Source organism: Actinia tenebrosa, unplaced genomic scaffold (assembly GCF_029948245.1).
Source record: "Actinia tenebrosa isolate PJP-AT-01 unplaced genomic scaffold, QUT_ActTen_1.0 PGA_scaffold0__85_contigs__length_37466705, whole genome shotgun sequence".
Lineage (NCBI taxonomy): Eukaryota > Metazoa > Cnidaria > Anthozoa > Actiniaria > Actiniidae > Actinia > Actinia tenebrosa.
The window spans coordinates 35,121,024-35,141,494 of NW_028292569.1; the positions used below are offsets into that span (position 1 = coordinate 35,121,024).

Consider the following 20,471-nt stretch of genomic DNA (forward strand, 5'->3'; position numbering starts at 1 on the left):
CCCGATAAAAACAACACAGCTATCCCATTTCCACATGATATGTGCATTTGTCAGCTGTTTGGATGTTCTTTCGCGTCTCTCGTCGCATTCAAGTCTGCTATTATTCAGTTTAAAGGTACGAGAAAGTAAAATAGATATCTAATTATGCGCTGGAAAAGTTAGAACTTGATACGAATTGTGTTTTTTTGGGGGTAAATATTTAATTTTGTAGCTATTCTTTGGACTTCATTTGGTAGGCGAGGGAGCAAGAACGGAAAGTCAAAAATTCCCAGTTTGGAATTATATTCGTCATGATAAAGTTGCAGTCTTTAGCAATCGTACATATATATAGAATTTTAAGCGAAAAAGAAAAAATGCCATAAAAAATGCCATTGCAAGAAACGTGTTAGGAAGTACCAAATTCTTCTACAAATATTTTGTGCTGGCTATGCACCACTCCTAGAATTCTAAAGATAATTATTCTAATAACAACATTTCTAAAAATACCAAGTCTGAAAGTTGTTTTACAGCTGTTATTTCGTTTTCTGACAATGGTCCGTATTTATAGTATTTTAACTATTCATGAGTTTTCAAGAACTTTGTCAGAAAACTTTTTAGGGTTTGGTTGGGCTGGCTGTGTTAAAGGGAAGTTCTTGGGGGACGAGGCTCGAGGCAGACTGGATCGCTTTTATAAATCCACGGTGAGATCAAAGATGGCGGGACGTGATACTAAAAACACCTTCCAAAAATCTTCAAATCACCAATACCCTGGCTTTACCCGGGACAATGAAGGCCAATGGAAGGGACCCTTTTGCTTTATCCAGTCCGCTGATACGCAACTCGGGCTGATCGACTCGTGGAACGAAGTCCCAGAGGATGAGCAATCTTGGCAAAAGGAAGTGGAGTTAACGAAAAAGGCAATAATAGCAGCCAACATCTTAACCCCGAAACCTCGTTTTTTCATCGTTTGTGGAGACCTTGTCAATGCGTTTCCTTGGCACAAATACAATGATCCGCAAGTTGAGGATTTTAAGAAGGTCTTTGAAGAGCTCGATCCTTCGATTCCTTTGGTTTGCGTGTGCGGTAACCACGATGTCGGCGATACCCCAACGCAACAATCTGTGCACAAATATAGGAGTAATTTCGGCGACGATTATTTTACCTTCTGGGTCGGAGGTAAGCGGAATAAACTGCAGCTCACTTAAAAAAATCCTTACGCAACATACTTTCGTTTTTAGATAGTGTTAACGTAAACATATTTTAATTTTATTTTTCAAATGATTTGCTGTGACGCCCTTTGTTAAGCTTGTATTTTTGCAAAAATTTAGCTTATCATTTGATCGATTTTTCACCAAGATTAGTTACTTTCGCATTTTCGTAAGTGTTCTATGATTTATAATTGAATTACTTTAGCCTTCATTTGTCATTTACTTAAGTATGTTATGAAGAAGGAAAAAAATAAAATAAAAATGAGGATTTCCTTCAAATGAGAGGTATTAGAAATTCTCTAATAATTTGACTATTAATTTGTTCAGTGAAACTAGAATATTATTGCTTGATTATAAAGATAATATAAAATGGATTTAATGTTTATATTTTGTTTTGAAGCGTCACCTCTGCATCCAATTTTAATATTTGTCTTTAATTTGATTCTCAGCTACTTTTTGTGTGCTATTTCTATCATTTTGTTCTTGGAAAATCATGAATGTTTTTTTCTCCATTTCTTAGGAGTTTTCTTTATCGTTATCAACTCACAATATTTCAAAGATGGAAGCCAGGTCAGTGACATTCAGCAAAAACAGGAGCAATGGTTTGACGAACAGCTGGAGTTAGCGAAAAAACTTCCAACAAAACATACTGTTATTTTCCAACATATTCCTTGGTTTTTATACAACATTGATGAACCAGACCAATACTTCAACATTGACCTTCAAATCAGAAAGCAAATGATCAAGAAGATCAGAGATGCTGGTATTAGATATGTCTTTGCTGGTCATTATCACCGAAACGCTGGAGGATTTGATGGGGATTTAGAAATGGTCGTAACGAGTGCCATTGGGTTACAAATTAAAAACGATAAGGACTCTGGTTTGCGGATTGTCAGGGTATTAGAAGATAAGATCTGTCATGAATATTATGAACTAGACAAAATTCCTGCAACGGTTGAGCTCTGATAAGTTAGAAGTGTTCTGGAGCTCATGATTGCTCTTCCTGTGTTCAGTGCGATCTAGAGGAGTTAATCTTCGCAGGTTCAAGATTGTCATGGCTGCAGGATGATAAAATGTCTTTTGAGTTTGAGTATATATCAGCATGCATATGAAAGGAAAAAAAAGCACTTCGACCTATATCACTATTATTATTATCATATAAATATATTTAAAAACAAATTTGCCAATGCTATATCTTTGTCACAGAACTTTACAAAATGTTAATTTTTGTTAAAGAAACACTAACAATAACATATACCCTCTATGCAAAGCAAAGTTAAAGTACATTGTGCTTGATACTCATCACACTGCTATACTTTTTATGATTTTTATTGAGGGTTTTTTTGTCTAGCGTTTGTTTTCTTCCTTTGAAATAGCTATGACATATATACATTTTTAAATTTAATTTTACAGTCAGGATGCTAATTATTATACTGCGAACACTTCAAGTTTTTTAGGTTATTTTTTGAATTTTCTTCTGTGCTTTCACATATCTTTTGATGATCGGATTCTGAAGTTTGTTCTGAAGTTCTTCGGAGAACTTCAAACATTTGTTAAAAAGTTTGAAATGAACTTGGAAAGTTCAAAACAAGCTTGACAACTGAGTCATTAAAATAAATCCTATTTCCAATCAATAATTGGTTCAAGGGATGATTAACAGTGCTGTATACATTTTTAAAAGTGACAAAACCCTTGTTCATGGTTCAAGTGTCCTTGCTGCAACAAGATTTATTGCTTGTGTAGCTGCGTCCAGTGCTTTTTAAAACATAATCCAAATGAACTAAAATTATTTAAAACCACAGTACAGTTGTACTATGTACATTGTTTGACATTTCTATTATAGATAAATAATACCATATACCTTATATCTATGCTATTTTGAAATTGATGCTATAAAAATAGCAGAGAGAAATATACTTCAAATATTTCCAAAACATTTTGCATTATTCAACTTAAAATATGATAAAATATTCAAATATCAAAGTTGGGCAATTCCAAGGGTTTTAATGGGTAAATATATGAAACACTCATGCAAAAGTTTATGCAATGAATACTAGCTATTAGCTCTATCACATAGTAATTATTATTCATTATTGTTACTAAACTTAACATTAGAAATTGTGATCTTTTATTCACCAAAACCATAAATTATTCAAATATATCATTATATATTGTAGTATTTTATTGTAGTTCTACTTGTAGTCTTGGTGATTATTGTTATAAATAAAACATTAGTTGGCTTAATTTTAAAATAAAAAACAAGGGATGTGTTACATAGTGACGTAGTGGGCCATAGTGACATTGTCTAAAGTAGGATTAATCATAGTGACCACAGTAAATCCGTGAAACACTAATTACTAAATAGTACAAAATATTGCTAGTTAAACAATAGAATTTGCATGAAATTGTGCTATTTAGTATTAATAAAGTTTTACGGATTTACTGTGGTCACTCTAATTATTTATTCTATTTTTGGTGTATTCCATCTGAAACAATATACTAACTACATGTAGAGAGTTAATTGCTGTATATTTACTTTTTATTTAAAATTAATGAGACCCACAATGCCCTTTGGTCTTGGAATGCCTCATTTAGTATGCAGTATTCAGTATTTAACCTTTTTTGAAATAGCTGTATACAATAATATACATTAAATGTGATATGCTTTACAAGGCAATAACTAATGAGCTTTTATTGCACAATTTTAAAATTCTCAAACACTCACACAACAAAGAACAATAATGAAGTAGGACAATGATGAAGGGCCTAGGTTCCCATGGCAACCAACAGGAATAAGCACACGACAGAAGAATAACTGCCATAGCTGTAAAGAGCATGTTAAGATTAGTTAAACTTTGAAGCTTGAAGGGAGTTCAAAACTTACAGACATACATTTTCAAAAATCAAAGTTTTGTGTGGAAGCATTCGTCAGTAGGCAAGAAGTGCCTACCAGCAATAGCTTGCGTAGCAGACCAGTGAGATTGAGAACTCATTCCCTTCCCCACAGCACCCCAACCCAATTCCCCATCCCTGTTGATCCCTGTTGGGCTGCTAGGTAGGCTGCTAGTGGGGGGGTTTGATTTAAAAAGGGCAGGGATTCTTGTGTTTTTTAGGGTTCCAGAACTGGGATTTGGTACCTTTTAGGGTGTCACGAATCTAAAAGTAAGCCAGTTCCTTTCATTAGTGTGTTTGTCAGGTAATAAGATATTCAAAACATTTGCTATCCAGGATCCTTTTTGGGGGTTTATCATCCAATTCCTGTCACTTAGCACTCATAGATAAATAATTAGTATTTTAGAGTTGGTATTTCTTAGGGGTAAAAATCATTAGTTGCCAAACCCACCTAGAAACGAATCTCACCTCTGGAATCTTTGGTTTAATACCAAGACTAGGCATCACATATGAGTAGAGTTTATTAGATGTGTTCATGAATACAAACAAAAGCATTAACAATTAATTGATTCTTATAACTCAATTAATGCAGACTAAGCATTATTTAATTCCTTTGAAGCCAATAAACACAAATATCAGTGTTAACTAAATCAGTGTAACAATTATGACATTTTCATTGATAGAATTGTAAGCTTGATATAGAATCAGTTAGGCCTAGGGCAAACGTTGAACTTTCCATGCACTGAACTTAATTACATCAAAGAATGTCGCCTCATTATCACCTGATATCCATTGTTTTTAATGAGTTCGGTACATGGAAAGTTCGACGTTTGCCCTAGGCCTAAACCACTTCGAGTATACTTTATTTTTATCATAGCTAATAGTTTTCATGTTTCTGTTACTATGACAACTTGAGGAAGCATGTCCCATGTTTTGGCCTTATTTACAACAGTTTGACTTGGCCACCTAAATATCTAGAAGTAACTCAAGGTGTAAATCACTTTTAAGATAAGACTTGATACGACACTGAGCATTCATTCAATCATTGTTTTACCTATTTACATAATCATAGTCGGACATAAATGACAGCTTTTTTTGGTCTTAGGATATCACTTTTTTTCAAGTCTCAAAAAAGTAGTTCAATGTGTCAATCAATTAAGACTTAATTACTGCTGTTTTCAATATTCTGCAAACTTGGTGGTTGCAACCTGCATGTTGAAATTTGTTTTTTTTTTGCTGCCGTCAATCATTTAAATAATCAGTCGGTACCTATAATGTTCTTGACTGGCAGCAGTAAAACATCAATTTCACAACAAGCCCTAGCCTCCTTTGCAGCCACTCCTGGGGTCGTCACGCAACGTTTCCTGTCTTTCCTTTGTGGGGAGGGAAACGTTGTGTGACGACCCTAAAACAGCTGCAAATTAAAGGAGGCTAAACAAGCTGTTGATATTTCTGAGTTCGCAGAATATCAAAAACTGCAATTTAGACTTGATATAGCATTGCTCATGTATTCATTTATTCATTCAGTTCATCCATTGATATTCACACATAAGTGACAACTTTTTTAGGTGCAGCATCTTCAGTATCTTCTTCATCTTTCAAGTTTGCAATAGCCTTTCTCTTTTTGGCAGGCAACTTCTTCCTCAAAGATGTTTTCAGTCGACCAAAAGAACTTTTTCTCCTAACGACATCTCTACCCGTTGTGGCATACTTACTGTCTCGTCTGTCAAACACCTCCGTCACAGAATCACGAACTATTGAATCTGCTTCCGCGAATGAGCGGCTTCTACGATTCAACTTCTTTTCTGGATGATAAAAGAACTCCTTATGCTCCAAGGCATCCTTTTGCATCCTTAGCGCCGCTTTACTTCCTTGATGGCCGTGAAATCGGTAGCAAAAACTACCGCCATCTTTTCTAACTTCGTTGTAAAACACCACGTGGAATTTTCGATTCTGGTTCTGTGTTGTTACGACTTCCTGCCATGATATTTCCAGTATTAAAGCCCCTGGTTCATTATATTCATTAATCTCGTACACTAATATTCCTCTCTCGTACAGCCCCAGGAGAATATGATTACCGTTCTTGTCTGTAGCTCCTTTATGGATTGATATTCCGTAAAGTTTGAAATCTTGAGCGCTTTCTAGGAAAGCGACAGCCGCTTCCTCTCTACTCATCCCTTGATGTTGGCGATGATTATAACCAACCAACGCCTCATACTTAGCTTCGATTATTTCCTCATCAGAGTTAATGCCACACGGCGCAACAAAAAAGCGATCGAGCTTGTACTGTATATAGCCTCTTGGATGGATATTTGGGTCGTAATCTCCCAACCAAAGCTGTGTAAAAAGGCCATCGAGGATTGCGTGTTTTCTTACTGGTACGGCAATCAAAAACTTCCCGCGCAATAGTAGATCTTTCACTTGTAAACACATTAATTCGCGCGCTACTTGGCCGACTTTTCGAGGATTTCTTGGGAAGAATTTCACTGCAAATTGAAAATGGTATGGCTTAGATCTCTGAGTGCGAATTTCTTCGGTCATTCCTAGCCAGTCTAGCTCTCCGTCTTCCCAAGCAGTGTACTGTAATCCAAAATACTCTCCATCCTCTAACTTTAAGTGCTCGCACACTTTGTCAAACAAGTCCTTTCCTTTGGCTGATTTCCTTTCGAAACTTGCTCTGAATTCTGTGTTATCAAGGAGTATAACTTGACAATTAAGTCTACGTGAAGACTGTCTTCTTGTAGGGCTTGTGGATGTCGATACAGGCATCTTGTTGTTAAAGGGAAAACGCTTTCTTCCAATCAAAACACGTAGCAGTATTTTGAAAACGTTTTCACGTCGTGATGAAAGCATAGATAGAATCTTTCACTTTCAGTTTCGAAGTCACTGTATATTTTTAGAACAAGTCTTCTTACTAGATCAATGTTTATCCTCTCATACGATATAAAAGACTGTAGTTTTACGGTCGAATCCACAAAACACCTAAATAGTATTACAACCCACAAACACTGTAGTGGTTTCCTTGTAAACCCTTTCGCTGCAAACGAAGGAACTATAAACAAACCAAAATATCTGTAACTAGGGGAAATAGTTCTTATTTCCTAGAAAAAGCTGCCCTGTGACCTCGATTTTTCCATTCATTCGCGTAATAGCGAGTAGATCGACTTGTCGAAGCAAACTGAAGCACTAGTCGAAAAACCGACGTCTAGTCTGGAGAATTTGGGGTTTGGCTAGAACGTTTCTCATTGGTCGAACCAACGGCTTTATTTGTTTAGTGTTTTACATACTGTATGTGGAAAATGGATTAGAGGCTCTTGTTTATAGCGGAAACAGAGTCATTAATATTACATATTCCTTGCACAAAAAATTGCTTTTGCATTTCAGCTGCACATATGCTTGATTCATTTTGTTCAATAATGAATGTTCGAACCAAATAATGAAATCAAGAATCCAAAAATAAAGTCGTTAATGACCTCTATGTATTCACGCTTGAGGTGGTTTGACTGTAACCATTTCACCCATCCATCCACCCATCTTTTCTATTTTCCCTATATCTAAGAGGGTCCTGAAGGGGTAAAAAATGGGATTGTAAATAGCTCAATAAATCAATTTGTCATACACATACTGAGATTTACCTCACATAAAACCTGTTAAATATGTTTTCGTTCATTCACTTTTCCTGACGAAACACAATGTGAGTATCATTTTTGCTTTGTGTATCCACAAGTTAAGAAAAACTTTGAATTTTACACCTGGGTTTGAGAAATGTTTGGGGTAAAATACAGTCATCCCAATCTAGCAGAATTTTAAATGAATACTTGAAGATTTTATGAATTTTTAGGTATTTTATTCATACAACAAAGCAATAATCCCTCTCCTCTATTTATTAATAATATTGATAATTCTAAATTCTATATACATATATTACAGCTATATTGGTGCTATTCTCTAAGGAAAGATGGCCTTGAGCTTGGAATAATGGCGAAGTTTGCATGAAATCATACAAAGACATTTTGACATTAGAAAAGCTTAAATTAAATTTTAAAAATACCTCAGTAAATTGTGACTCTTTAAAAACTTATCTTTTTTTGAAGTTTGATTAAGGAATATTTTGTAAATTTTAAAATAATACAAAATTATTTAAACACAGATATCTATAAATGATATTTATAAATTATATCTATAAATGATATCCATAAATATGTTTATGTAAAAAGATTCCTTTTGGAGGTAACTAATACTTGAACTAATGAAGTACGCAGTTTTAAACTAAGGGTGCTTTACATTAAGTCAAACCAATTGGTCTGAGCGTCCAGTTCTCAAATGATGTGTACAGTTCTAAGAACATGTACCATTTGAGAACTGGCTGCTCAGACCGATCAGTTTGACTTAATGGAAAGCATCCTTAGTTCCCCTTTGCATTCTGAGCTAGATTACCTTATAAATCAATAGTTTTCCTTACCCTACCCCTCCTCTTTGCACCATTATATTCCTATGTGTCATCCAACCTATAGAGTGGGAGGGGAACAGAAGAGTAGCTTTTTCTCTAAGAGTAGAATGAGTTTAAGCAAACTTCATTGTAAGTTCATTGTATAAGTTCCTTCCAAGTAAACCAATGACATTCATGCACACCTCTTAAACTTGCTGTTCCATTTCAGATCAAACATGTCATTACGTTGCTAATTTCAGAGGTGAAAAATTAAGCTACTAAGTACAGAAGAGTCCTGTTATCTTAAACCTACTGGGTACCATGAAAAAAAGTTCAAATGGGAGTTCAAGGTATACAAAGTAAAATATTGTAGTGTTACTCACATGGCTTCAAGATAACAGTTTGAGATATCCAGGGTTTGAGGAAAAAAACTCAAGACAAACAAAATCCTAGACACTGTCATTCCAAATTCTGTCACTTGGTATTTTTACTAAAGACAGTCAAAAAAAGTTACTTTATATCTCAGTCACACAAGGTCCAAAAAATGAAACAGCAGAATACATTTAATATTGAAAATCATGGCTAGGGTGTGTTGAATGTCACCAGTTTTGCAAACTCTAAATAGCACCTTTAAAACGAACCCCTTCCTCACATTATTAATGTTTTTGGCTTCATTTTCAAGTCTTAAACATACTATACAAATGTCTTTTACCAATCTTTGTAGCTGTTTACTAAGTTTTATTATGTTTCGGGTTGGTAATTGCCATTGTTAGCGAACAGACTTCAACATGACCCTGGGTGGTAGCGAACGGACTGGTAGCACAATTATTACATGGTAGCAAACTGACCAGTTACCTTAAACATTAGTGGTTACTGAGGTAATTACATAATAAATATCTCCTTCAAAGTAAATAATAATTTCATATGACTATACGTGAGGAAAATTCATCATTTAAGTACGTCTCTATAACAGTTAGCAAATATCTGGGTATGAAGTTATTATCTTTTAATGGATGGAACAGAAAGAGATTTAACACCTCAAGGGAAGGGAGTAGATGTTATGAATGTTGCAGGCAAGCGCATAATATTTAGGACTTCCTTTATTTACTTTGATATTTACTCCACAGGGACTCGAGATAGCATCAACCAATACCACCAGCTTCTTCAAATGCCTCCTTCATTGGCCCTCATATAACTCTTCTGACATGTACCTTGTTCACAGAATTAAAGAAACGAGTGTGATGTCTTGAGGACTTTTCCTGGAATACCCATTTTTACCTTCGCCGTTTATAAGCAGTAAGTTCCTCATTTAGCCTTGATATTTCATCTCCCAAAGTATCTAGATTTTCCTGTAGGAAAAAGCAACCAAAACTGTGAAATTGAAGAGAAACCCACATGGAAAGGGAGAGAACAACACATCAAACACACTCTATTCACATATTGTGGGTTCTGCAGGAACCAAACACATGACCTGACTACCGAAATCACTGTGGTTTATTGCTCCCACCCTTCTACATTCTTTCTATATCCCATCCATATCCCATCCATATCCCATCCATGTCCCATCCATATCCCATCCATATCCCACCTACATTCCATCCATATCCCATCCATATCCCATCCATATCCCATCCATATTCCATCCATATCCCATCCATATCCCACCTACATCCCATCCATATCCCATCCATATCCCATATGACCTACCTTTAGTGTGATATTTTTAAGTATAGTATCTTCAAGAACAGCTTGTAATTTCTTATTAATTTGTAGTGATAATTCCATCGTCATATCACTATCAAGTGGTTTGGATGAGTACAATGATGCCATGATGCCTCCATGGCGCGACAAACGTGCCTGAGGTAGGAAATGGAAGAGTTAAAAAATTATTTTACATTGACCATAATGGAAAGAACTAATTGTAATGAATAAAGTCTTCCAAAATGCTTAAAAAGAGTATATAAAACAAATACAGTAAAAAAATGAAGCACACTAATAGTTTGATATTTTGTCATCAGATTCTTCATTAATATTGTTCTTTGGCTGACAGATAGTCAACCAACAAATTGGCCCACTGTCAGCCATTGATCAGGCAACAGTCCACTGAATGTTGTTTGACACTTTTCATGAAGGTTGTGGTTTCTCAATGCAGTTTGTGTAAGGAAAAAGTCAAACACCCACAGATGGCCAGAGTTACGACATGCTTTAATGTGTCTCAATTTGTCAAGAGTGGGGGAAGGGTGGGGGAGGGGAGAAGAAGCGACATAGAGATCAGAATAGAGAAAAGAAAGAGTAGAATACAACCAATAGTTATGAGCACAGAGCGGAAAATTTAAGAAAAACCAAGGCACCTGTTTAGCAAGCCAAGAAGAAAAGAATTCAGAAGACCAACGAGGTGGCCCACCACATGCTAGACCTGAGGACTTTTAATGTGGAGATATGAGAGTAAACAAAGGGGAGGATGGAAGGATTAGCAGGGGAAGGATTAGCAGGGTATAGATTATTATGAAAAAGATTAGATGTGTTGTTAGATGCCAGGTAACGATAACAAGTGAATTCACAACAGACTGTGTGAAAAATTCAAACACTTTGATCTAGCCACTAAAATAACCATGATTAAACACTGTTTAAAAAAAGGCAACTAATTTGAATAACTATTGTTCTGGACTGACCACCCTCCTATACATGTGAAAACGCTTTTATGTTTCCATGTGAACATAGGGCTAGTCAGTACAGAAGCATAGTTATTCAAATTGATCGCCATATTTTGATTCAATGTATAAAACACAAGCTAGTATTAAATAATGAGACATTAAACTAATTAAATTAAACAATGGGTGGATACTGCTATCTGATGGATAAACCTTATTCAGTGGATTAATGATTATTATTAATCATTATCAATTATTCATTGGATAACAGCTTCGACTTATCCACTGGATAAGGATTTATCCATGGGATATTGCTATCGACCCTTCGTACACTTCGTCTAGATGTCTACCATATATACCTTATTCAAGTCCGACATAGGCGGGGCCAGTGCTCCTGATTCTTCTCGTAATGTGTAATACTGAATGATTCTGAAATGAAGTAAGATTGAGGAAAAGAAACTTAAATCATTGCTCGAAGATAAGGGTGACGACTCTCCTAAAATTGCATATGTGGCATATTTTAGTATTGTGTTTTTTCTGTAGCGTGTATGGTGCTACAGCACTACAAGCCTCAGTTCCACACTGAGGAGTGTGTGCATTTAGGCTGGCTTTGCCATCGCACTCTGGTCTGTGCTCCTTTTGGGGTTGCATTGCTTATATACGCCCTCTCGCATACGGTCTCTTTCTGTGGAGTGCTGTCAGAGATTGTCTATTGAATAACTAACTTAGCTTTAAGTTTTCAAACCAACCTTGTCTTTTTCTGGATCTCGTCAACAAGAGCATTGATATGTTCTTCCATGAATTCTAATTTCTCATTCTTTTTGGCATGGATTTTCTGCAGTCGGCATATCTTGTCTACTAATAACTTCTTACTCGGCTCTATCTCAGTTCCTGTTCTCATTGGTGGATTGATTGGTTGTACAATTTGAACAGCATCGTGGTTGGGTGGCATCTTTCAAGGAAATAAAAACCCATGATTGATAAATATAGGCATTTTTCTAATCCAATGATGAGTAATAATTACTCTTTATTAGATTTAGTGTCCATCACTTGTACTTAAGGTAGAAACATACCCCTGAATCAGTTACACAAGCAGACATAGCAGGATTATTGACCACAACTGGTGATGAGCCGTTAGCACTCAGTTTATCCAGAGAAGAAGTAGATGATGATTTGGAATCATCATCAAGGCTTTCCTTTGAACCATGATGGTTAGATTCTAGTTTATCTACCAGCCTGAATACAGAGGAAAACAGGATTGGTTAATGAATGGATGGATAGATGGGATTAAATGAATGGGATTGGATGGATGAATGAATAGAGAGATGGAAGAATGGATGAGTGTAAGGGATGATCAGAAGCATGGATATGGATATGGATATGGATGGGAGGGGAAAATAGATGAATGGATGGGAGGGAGGGTTAGAAGAATGGATGCAGTAAAAAATAGATTAATTAGTCAATGCCAATGACAGTGACAATGACAATGGGAGGGAGGGATAAATAGATAAATGGATGGAATTGGATCGAGAGATGAATTGATTGCCAGATTATCAGAGGAATGAAAGGAAATTTGACAGCCTGGCCCTTTTAACCATGGAGGTGAGGGAAGAGAAGAAAAGAAGATGACTTAGTAATGTATCTAATACATACTTTCTTGATTGTTGTAGCTGTCTGGTCAAGTCCTGAAACACAACAAGAATCAACATGAAGCATACCAAGATTTAGTTACATTGTTCCTTGGAGTCTATTCATAATAATTGTGTTGAAGCAGATTACAGACCTTGATTGAAGCATTGTTTTTTCTTCTAGTGACTTGTAACTCATCTTTTGCATCTTCCAAGGAAAGAGACAGTTGCTCCACTGAAAATATAAGAGGACATGTAAATCTTCAGATATCCATTAAGTCTGATGGGTATGAAGATAATAAATCATCGTAGGTGGCATAATCACAATAAAAGAGTGGTGTCTTTTACAATCGGCATTTGTAAACTGCTCATTAAACTGCCTCACTCAGGCACAGCACAGATATATATGTTGCCTATGACGAAAATATACCTGCCTCACAAATACAGCAAGTATGAAGGCTGGTGGTAGTTGAAGTAAAACAAATACTGGCATATTATTGGTTCAAACTGACCTGCTTTCGATTTCTCTTGCACAATAATAGTAAGTTGTTCTAGATTTTTCTGTAGTGATGTTATCTCTTCTTTGTACTGACTTTCCTGAAAATAGTATTTGGAACTTTACATTGGATGGTGAACATGGTGCTTACAAATATCTATAATTAGGCAAGTTTTTATCTCAATTAGGGCCTTGAAAACATTTGACCCAACAATGATACATGTATGACCCAACATTTGTTGGGTCAAATGTTGGGACCATTTGTCATGGTTTGCTAACAATGTTGGGATGCGATTTTTGATGTTGGATGAATGTTAAGCTTGTTTGTTATGTTAATTTTTCACAACACAACAAAAACAAAATGTGCCAACATTCTGCCCCAAAATGTCAAATTTTGGGCCATTTGTCAGAGCCCTAAATTTAACTGTATTTCATTAGTAAATTGAAGACTAAGAAATAGAAACATAAGCTTTACTCACCAGAGTGGACTTCTGTTTTTTTATCTCTTCAAGGTGTTCTTCTAAGTTATTCTTTTCTTTTTGGACACTTTCACACTATCAAAGAAAGTACAAAAAATTGAAGTATTTTATTTTTTCATGGGTTCAACTGGTAAAATTTATTTCCTGTACCATTGTCTGGATGCTAGTGACTTCAGATTGGAGTTGAGCATTCTTAGCAGTTAATTTCTCAGTGAACTCAAGGAGTTCTGATTGATTGCTGGTTCCACCAGAGATGTCAGACTCTAAGTCATGGATGTACTTCTGCTGTCTTTCTTTTTCTTCAGTTAGCTTAGCGACAGTCTGGACTTCACTGAAAGTAGAACAGGGATTATAAATACTGGAAGAATGAATGGTGGATAGATAGGGTGTGGATGAAGTGGATGAGTGAGAGGATGCATGAATTGATGGGTTGGAATAGTGGAAAACTGGATGGATTGATGGTCATGTGTGAAAATGGGTGAATTAAAAGAATAAATGGATGGAATGGAATGGATAGGTGAGTAGATGCATAGGTGGGTAGATGGGTGGAAAACAGATACATAAATGCATGGGATAGATAGATAAGATGGGAAGGGAAGGGGTGAACAGATGGATGGATAGAGGTCAAATTTTTTCCCCAATACTTGCAGTATTTTTGTCCTCGGAATCTCACCTTTCATACTTAGTTTTAAATTCATTTACTTCTTGTAGTTCTTTCTTTAAGGTTTGAATCTCTGATTTCTGTGCTAACTCATTCTTTTCATGTTCAGCTATCTTCACAGCATAAAGGGTTATCTTTTCCTCAAGTAAAATGACCTGGCAAACAATCATATTTTCAGAGGTATTGCTACTAGTAGTAGTACTATTATTTACCTTTTACAATAAATTTTGCTTGTGTGTTAAATAAAAGCTACCATATTCAGCATCCAATGTGAGGGCAATCAAAATATCTTTATCACTAAGAAATATAACAACATGCAAGCACAATATCTCCTACCTTGGCCTTTAGATCCTTTATTTCCTCTACATAAATTCTTTGCTCATTACGTAGGTTGACAAGCTCTTGCACCTTCACTCTGTAAATCTGCAAGAAATGTTGTTCAAAGACCATTATTTTATAATAACAAAATATTATATTGATACCATTGGATCCCCCTTCAAGATTCCTATGTCCTTGATCAATAAGGAGGGAAATGAAATAATGGATATTTACTTGAAGTACACAATCATGTCATAATTACTTACCTCATCCTGGTCAGCAATTTCTTGCTCATTTTTCTTTAGTTCATCCTCTTTTTCTTTCAGTTTTTGATCAAGACTACTGGATTTCATTTCTTCTGATTCCTGTGGAAAGATGGAAAAAGGAAATAACTGCCATGTATTCATTTTGTTTTATTCTCATTGGAAAAACAGAGAATGAAGGTAAAGTAACATATATTTAACATCATCAATTTGTTGGCTATCACACTACAAAATGCCCACTTGGGGGTCTACTACCCAGTACTACTTTGGGGTCTACTACCCAGAACTACTTTGGGGTCTACTACCCAGTACCTCTGTGGGGTCTACTACCCAGTACTACTTTGGGGTCTACTAACCAGTACTACTTGGGGGTCTACTACCCAGTACCTCTGTGGGGTCTACTACCCAGTACTACTTTGGGGTCTACTACCCAGTACCTCTGTGGGGTCTACTACCCAGTACTACTTTGGGGTCTACTAACCAGTACTACTTGGGGGTCCACTACCCAGAACTACTTTGGGGTCTATAACTACCCAATACTACTTTGGGGTCTACTACCCTGTGCTACTTTGGGGTCCACTACCCCGTACTACTTTGGGGTCCACTACCCAGTACTACTTTGGGGTCTATTACCCAGTACTACTCTGGGGTCTATGGGTTTTGGGGGGGGGGTCTAGTAAATGTGAGATCATATACCATACTAGGAGCTCAATACTCATTTTGCTCACACTTGCTCCTTAACCACAAAAAATAACTCCATCCATATACCTGGTACTTCTTGATAAGAGCTTGGCAGTTACTCCTTATCATCTCGCCTTCTTCTCTGGCTTCTTTAAGCTTTTGGGTGGTCTGACTTAGCTTTGTTTTTGTCTCCTGCAAAATACAACATGTTCATATGAAACTTACTGCTTCCTTTCTAGTGCATGAAAATGAACATAGACGAATTGATGGATAAATAGTCTCACAAAAAATCTAATCCTAAAATAGGGAGGGTGAAGTAAATGGGAAATAAAAATTTCAGGCTCAAATGGATGGAAGGTCTAAGGAAGATATATTCCAATACATTCATTGTGGGACTTGTTTAGGTGTTGGTAAGTTGAGTGGGGTCTAAAATATATAAATATCCTTTTCCACTCTGATATTTCCTGAAAGAACACAATCAGTGACGGAACCAGGGCCTGATTGTATGAAGGGTGATAAGTGCTATCCAAGAGATAAATCCTTTTATTATATGATTACCAATAAAATATCTATTTTTCTTTATTTGGAAAAATTGATATCTTCACATGTGAAAATAACATGTTATTTAACACCATTGCGATGGCTATTCAAAAATACACAGAAAGAATTGCCTGAAAAAGCCAAAACATACTTGATTGATAATTATATAATAAACAGAATATTACATGGCCGCTTGGAGATAGGAATTTTATCTTCTTGCGTTGAAAATCTCTCATTTGTTTGCTACGCTCACTTCCGTTGTGAGAGATCTTTTCAACACTTGAAGATAAAATTCGTATCTCCGCACACCCATGTAATATCCTCTATGTCCAGTGGATAAGTCAATGCTATTATCCAATGAATTTATCCACTGGATAAGATTTATATATCACACAGTGCTATCCACCCTACATACAACTGGGCTCAGGAGTTTAAAAACACTATTTCCTGTACATATGATAGGCCATACTTTTTCAATTGATTTCACTTTACTGAGTTCTTACTTTATGAGCTTCAAGTTCATTTTTTAGTCTATTCTGTGCCCACTTCACTTTAACTGCCTGAGAATTAATTTCTTCTTTTAGTTTTGTTAATTCTTTTTGAAGTGGCAGGACTTCCTTTTCCTATGAGATAAAATGTAACAAAAACAGATAAACAAATGATCAATATATTGCCAGATATTTGCAGAATTGTTTAAATTCCAATTAAAATTTAAAAGATAACCTTTTCTTCCAAAGATGCTTGAGCTTTTGCTAAGTCACCGGTTGTATCTTTAATTTTCTGCCTTAATTTCTCATTCTCCTGAGATAAAATAGATTGAGTAAAAATTGATTCAAATAATTCGCAACCAGCTTGGAATCCAATCACCAATAGAAATCATCAAGTAAAGCTGACAGTGAAGATCGTACCTTATTATTGTCAATGAACTTTCCAGCTAATAGTTCTTTCTCAACAAAGATTTTTTTCTTGTCCTCTTCAAGTTGAGTCATCTTTAGAACAGCATTTTCTTTGTCTTTCAGTGCATCTTCATACATCTTAGTTACCTATGAAATATGAGGCTTTAATGTCAGGAATTGCATGCCCAGTCTAAAAATCCAGAAGCCTTGGAAAATTAGGATTGTCTTTTGTGGGCCTTATGTACTTATTTTTTCTATTGTGATTAACAATACAGGTAGAGAAGTAATATATTACAATTTTGAGAAAGTATTTATCTTTTATTTGCATTAAAATTCATGTTGTCTGCAAAAAGTCTGATAAAGTTTGATATAACCAGGAAATGGAAAGGTCATGATATGAAATTGACAACATCCTTTAGACCAATCACACAAATAGACTGCTTATCCAATCAAAATACTCGCATTTGATCACATACACATGCAAATTTATGCAATATAAGTATTAATTTATTATTATTATTAATTATTATCTTGTCACTATGACACCGATGCATTTACTACAAGTGTTTCATAGTCATAAAACAGAAATATATGAAACAAATAATGCATACATATTAGTAATTCTATTTATTTTCATACCTGGTCGACTCTCAATGCCATTTCTTTCTGGATGGCATTAATTGCACGCTTTGCAGCAGAATCATGTGCTTGCATCTTCCCCTTCACTGTTTCCAGTTCGTCCTCAAGCTTATTATTTACTTCATCAAGACTTTTCACTTTTTCTTTCAGTCCATCCCTTTCTTCTAATCGTTCAATGTGAAGCTTGGCCAGCTCTGTTGACAACTTGTCTCTCTCTTTTTGGGTGGAATCCAAAGTGGAGTTAACACTGTTTAAATAGAAAGTCCTTTATAAGCCAGTTCATAGTTTAAGAATCGTTTTCAGTGTTCATGCTATTGTATCCCAAATTTCTCACCTTCTTTTCTCTAAATCTCATTTTGCTCTTAATTAAATGAAAGAAGGTGAGAAATTCAGGATAAGGTTGCATGCGCACTGAAAACAATTCTTAAACTATGAACTGGCTTATTAATAATACTGTTAGGAGAAAAACACAAGTATTGCTTCATATACTGCCGCCAGCTAATAGTAGTCATGGATGTATTTAATGTCATACGTGGGAAGAGTCCTTGAGTTCTTCTGTCTTTCTCCCTCCTCAAATATCACCCTCTAGGTCTGGCATCAGAAACCACATCAGTAAGCCTTTAGGTATTATTGATTGTGTCACCTCTCAAAACACTTCACCCAATGAATAATTACCATCGACATGATGAAGCAATGTTCACACATGCTGAACCCTATTTGATATCGTTGCTAGGAGCTTCAAATACAATTTAAGATAATCATATTTTTGTTGAAATTTAGATTAACTTTTTTTTCATTCAACTGGATAACTGTCATGCTAAAAGATTTTCTTAAGACCTGAAATCTTAATCAATTTCGAGGCAGCCTACTAATGAACTAAGAAAAATACAAAACGCTTTTTGAGACCAAAAATATTTATACAATGCATCGTTTCCATTTCTCTTTATAATTTAATTAGGTAAAATAAGATCATTTCAATTGGGCAGTTTTGCTGATAAAAAACTGGAGATAAAGACAAAAAATAACAAAATCCTTTATAGATATATACATATATAAATAATATTAGAACAGCAAAGATTGGCATAAATAGCTATGTACAATGAAGGTTTAATATTCATGTTTATACGTGTTGAAGAGGGAAATCTCAATTTTTAAAGAGCTTACTTTTTTAATTCTCCTTTTTTTCCATTAAGTTCCTCAAGCACATTATTCAGCTGTTCTCTGAGATCTTCGTTCACTTTGCTAAGTTTAGAGACCTTGTTGTCTTCTTCCGTGTGAAAATTTTGAAGTTTTTCGCATAAATTTCTTTCCCGTTGAATGGAAGATTGATATTCCGCTTGGAGCTTCATTAACTCGTCTTTGACATGTTCATATTCTGTTAAAACTAACTGGACGTCCTGATTTTCATTCTTGAGTCCATTAGTTTGAGAAATTAGTGTTTTATCGTTTTGTACTTCATCTAAAACCGCCTGAGTCTCTTCACTAACGACCTGAGGAAGGTCTGTACAATTCTCTGTATCAATACCATCATTAGTTCTGCATAAATCCCCATTCACTTGAGGATTGGTCTCCTTCTCTTCTTCATTGTCAAGCTGTGGATCATCCACAGTTGAAGACATCTAGAAATAAAGTCACGGTCCAAGGTAGCAAGAACATCAGCTAACTATGCTCCATGTCTGAATGATTCTTTTTCTGATTTTTCCATTCTCTTCACACACCATCCAAAGCAAATCCTTAGCTCTTCTTTTGGATACAGCTTGAAATACTAAGTCCCAAGTAGAATATAAGTAATGGGGCAGAAAATATCCAAATATGAAGTAAAACAATTTGATAAAATGCCGGTTAGGAACGTTATGAATATTGGATAGCTAGAGTCCCAAGCTGTTTACATAAAAAGAAAGTGAAAAAAATACACTTTGTCGTTAAGAATTTTCCACGGTAGTCTTCTGATAGTAAACTTGGTTATTTCCAGTGGTTGCACTTAGACTTTAATTTATGTAGAATAAAATCAGATGAGGAAAGAAGGCCAGAAAAATTCAGACCGATCGATCTTTCTGCTCTTCTGAAACAATCCAAGATGGCGGATATTCGATACGTCACCAAATGGACATTTGTCACATGACCTGGCAAAAGGGAAGCACTTCCGGTTCGAAGGGGATGCCCATAGAAAAATCTACAGAAATGAGAACGAAAAAGAAAAAAATTGAGAAAGTAGAATGAAAAGCTTAGAAGTGGAAAAAGATAAGAGAACAGTTTGAATGAAAAATCATAGTTAACGCTTAACGTTTGGGAAGACGAATTCGAACATCGTGTAAATTGTCCTGCTTGATCCAAGAAAGAGAGGCTTGATTGAAGTTTATTCTGTACAGATCTAAATTGCCAAGTTGTCCAAAAGAAAGAAAACATACTCAAGGGATCTGAACCTGACAAAGATTTATAACAATTTAAGGTTCTTTTAAGTTGCCTCAATTCAATTCCTGCCAATCGATTTCTGGACTTCATCGGTTGACATTGAAATTTCATTGATTACCAGGTACATGATAATTTTCTCGTGACAGACCCAGCCAGGATCATACTAAAATCACCCCTTATGAATGTGACTAATGAAATGTGCCCAGTCGTTAGTAATCATTCCTAGATCTATCGTATATAACCTATGGATCTCTTATGGACAGTTGTAGATGATTACCTTGACATGATGACAACAGCAG

General features: G+C 35.6%; 3 protein-coding genes and 1 long non-coding RNA gene across 4 annotated transcripts; 2 read left to right on the forward strand and 2 right to left on the reverse strand.

The window, feature by feature from the left end:
• The first annotated feature begins 23 nt into the window (after positions 1 to 23).
• Positions 24 to 11,524, forward strand: LOC116303541 (uncharacterized). The gene is made up of 5 exons (XR_004197969.2): positions 24 to 115; positions 8,738 to 8,858; positions 9,636 to 9,804; positions 10,282 to 10,370; positions 10,527 to 11,524. It is a non-coding gene; the product is annotated as an uncharacterized LOC116303541 (long non-coding RNA).
• On the forward strand, positions 634 to 4,729 carry LOC116303539 (serine/threonine-protein phosphatase CPPED1). Its single transcript, XM_031713096.2, has 2 exons — positions 634 to 1,155; positions 1,708 to 4,729. The coding sequence occupies exons 1-2, from the start codon at positions 693 to 695 to the stop codon at positions 2,151 to 2,153; spliced, it is 909 nt and encodes a 302-aa protein (XP_031568956.1). The 5' UTR covers positions 634 to 692; the 3' UTR covers positions 2,154 to 4,729.
• Positions 4,585 to 7,287, reverse strand: LOC116303538 (band 4.1-like protein 3). The gene has a single exon (XM_031713095.2). The coding sequence runs from the start codon at positions 6,930 to 6,932 to the stop codon at positions 5,622 to 5,624; it is 1,311 nt and encodes a 436-aa protein (XP_031568955.2). The 5' UTR covers positions 6,933 to 7,287; the 3' UTR covers positions 4,585 to 5,621.
• LOC116303535 (coiled-coil domain-containing protein 186) lies at positions 7,905 to 19,847 on the reverse strand. The gene is made up of 19 exons (XM_031713091.2): positions 18,925 to 19,847; positions 17,761 to 18,007; positions 17,134 to 17,268; positions 16,949 to 17,026; positions 16,729 to 16,848; positions 15,773 to 15,877; positions 15,008 to 15,106; positions 14,760 to 14,846; positions 14,436 to 14,578; positions 13,913 to 14,093; positions 13,763 to 13,837; positions 13,300 to 13,384; positions 12,943 to 13,022; positions 12,813 to 12,844; positions 12,233 to 12,395; positions 11,909 to 12,111; positions 11,519 to 11,588; positions 10,216 to 10,365; positions 7,905 to 9,857 (listed from the first exon to the last, which is right to left on the reverse strand). Exons 1-19 carry the CDS (start codon positions 19,377 to 19,379, stop codon positions 9,783 to 9,785), a joined length of 2,583 nt encoding a protein of 860 aa, XP_031568951.1. The 5' UTR covers positions 19,380 to 19,847; the 3' UTR covers positions 7,905 to 9,782.
• Between the last annotated feature and the right edge of the window lie 624 nt (positions 19,848 to 20,471).

Coding starts and splice junctions, on each gene's coding strand:
- LOC116303539 (XM_031713096.2), top strand. CDS start 693: ATGGCGGGACGTGATACTAAAAACACCTTCCAAAAATCTTCAAATCAC. Junction 1,156..1,707: donor TTTTACCTTCTGGGTCGGAG/GTAAGCGGAATA, acceptor TCCATTTCTTAG/GAGTTTTCTTTATCGTTATC.
- LOC116303538 (XM_031713095.2), bottom strand. CDS start 6,932: ATGCTTTCATCACGACGTGAAAACGTTTTCAAAATACTGCTACGTGTT.
- LOC116303535 (XM_031713091.2), bottom strand. CDS start 19,379: ATGTCTTCAACTGTGGATGATCCACAGCTTGACAATGAAGAAGAGAAG. Junction 17,269..17,760: donor TGGCATTGAGAGTCGACCAG/GTATGAAAATAA, acceptor CATATTTCATAG/GTAACTAAGATGTATGAAGA. Junction 14,579..14,759: donor TAAAGGATCTAAAGGCCAAG/GTAGGAGATATT, acceptor ATTGTTTGCCAG/GTCATTTTACTTGAGGAAAA.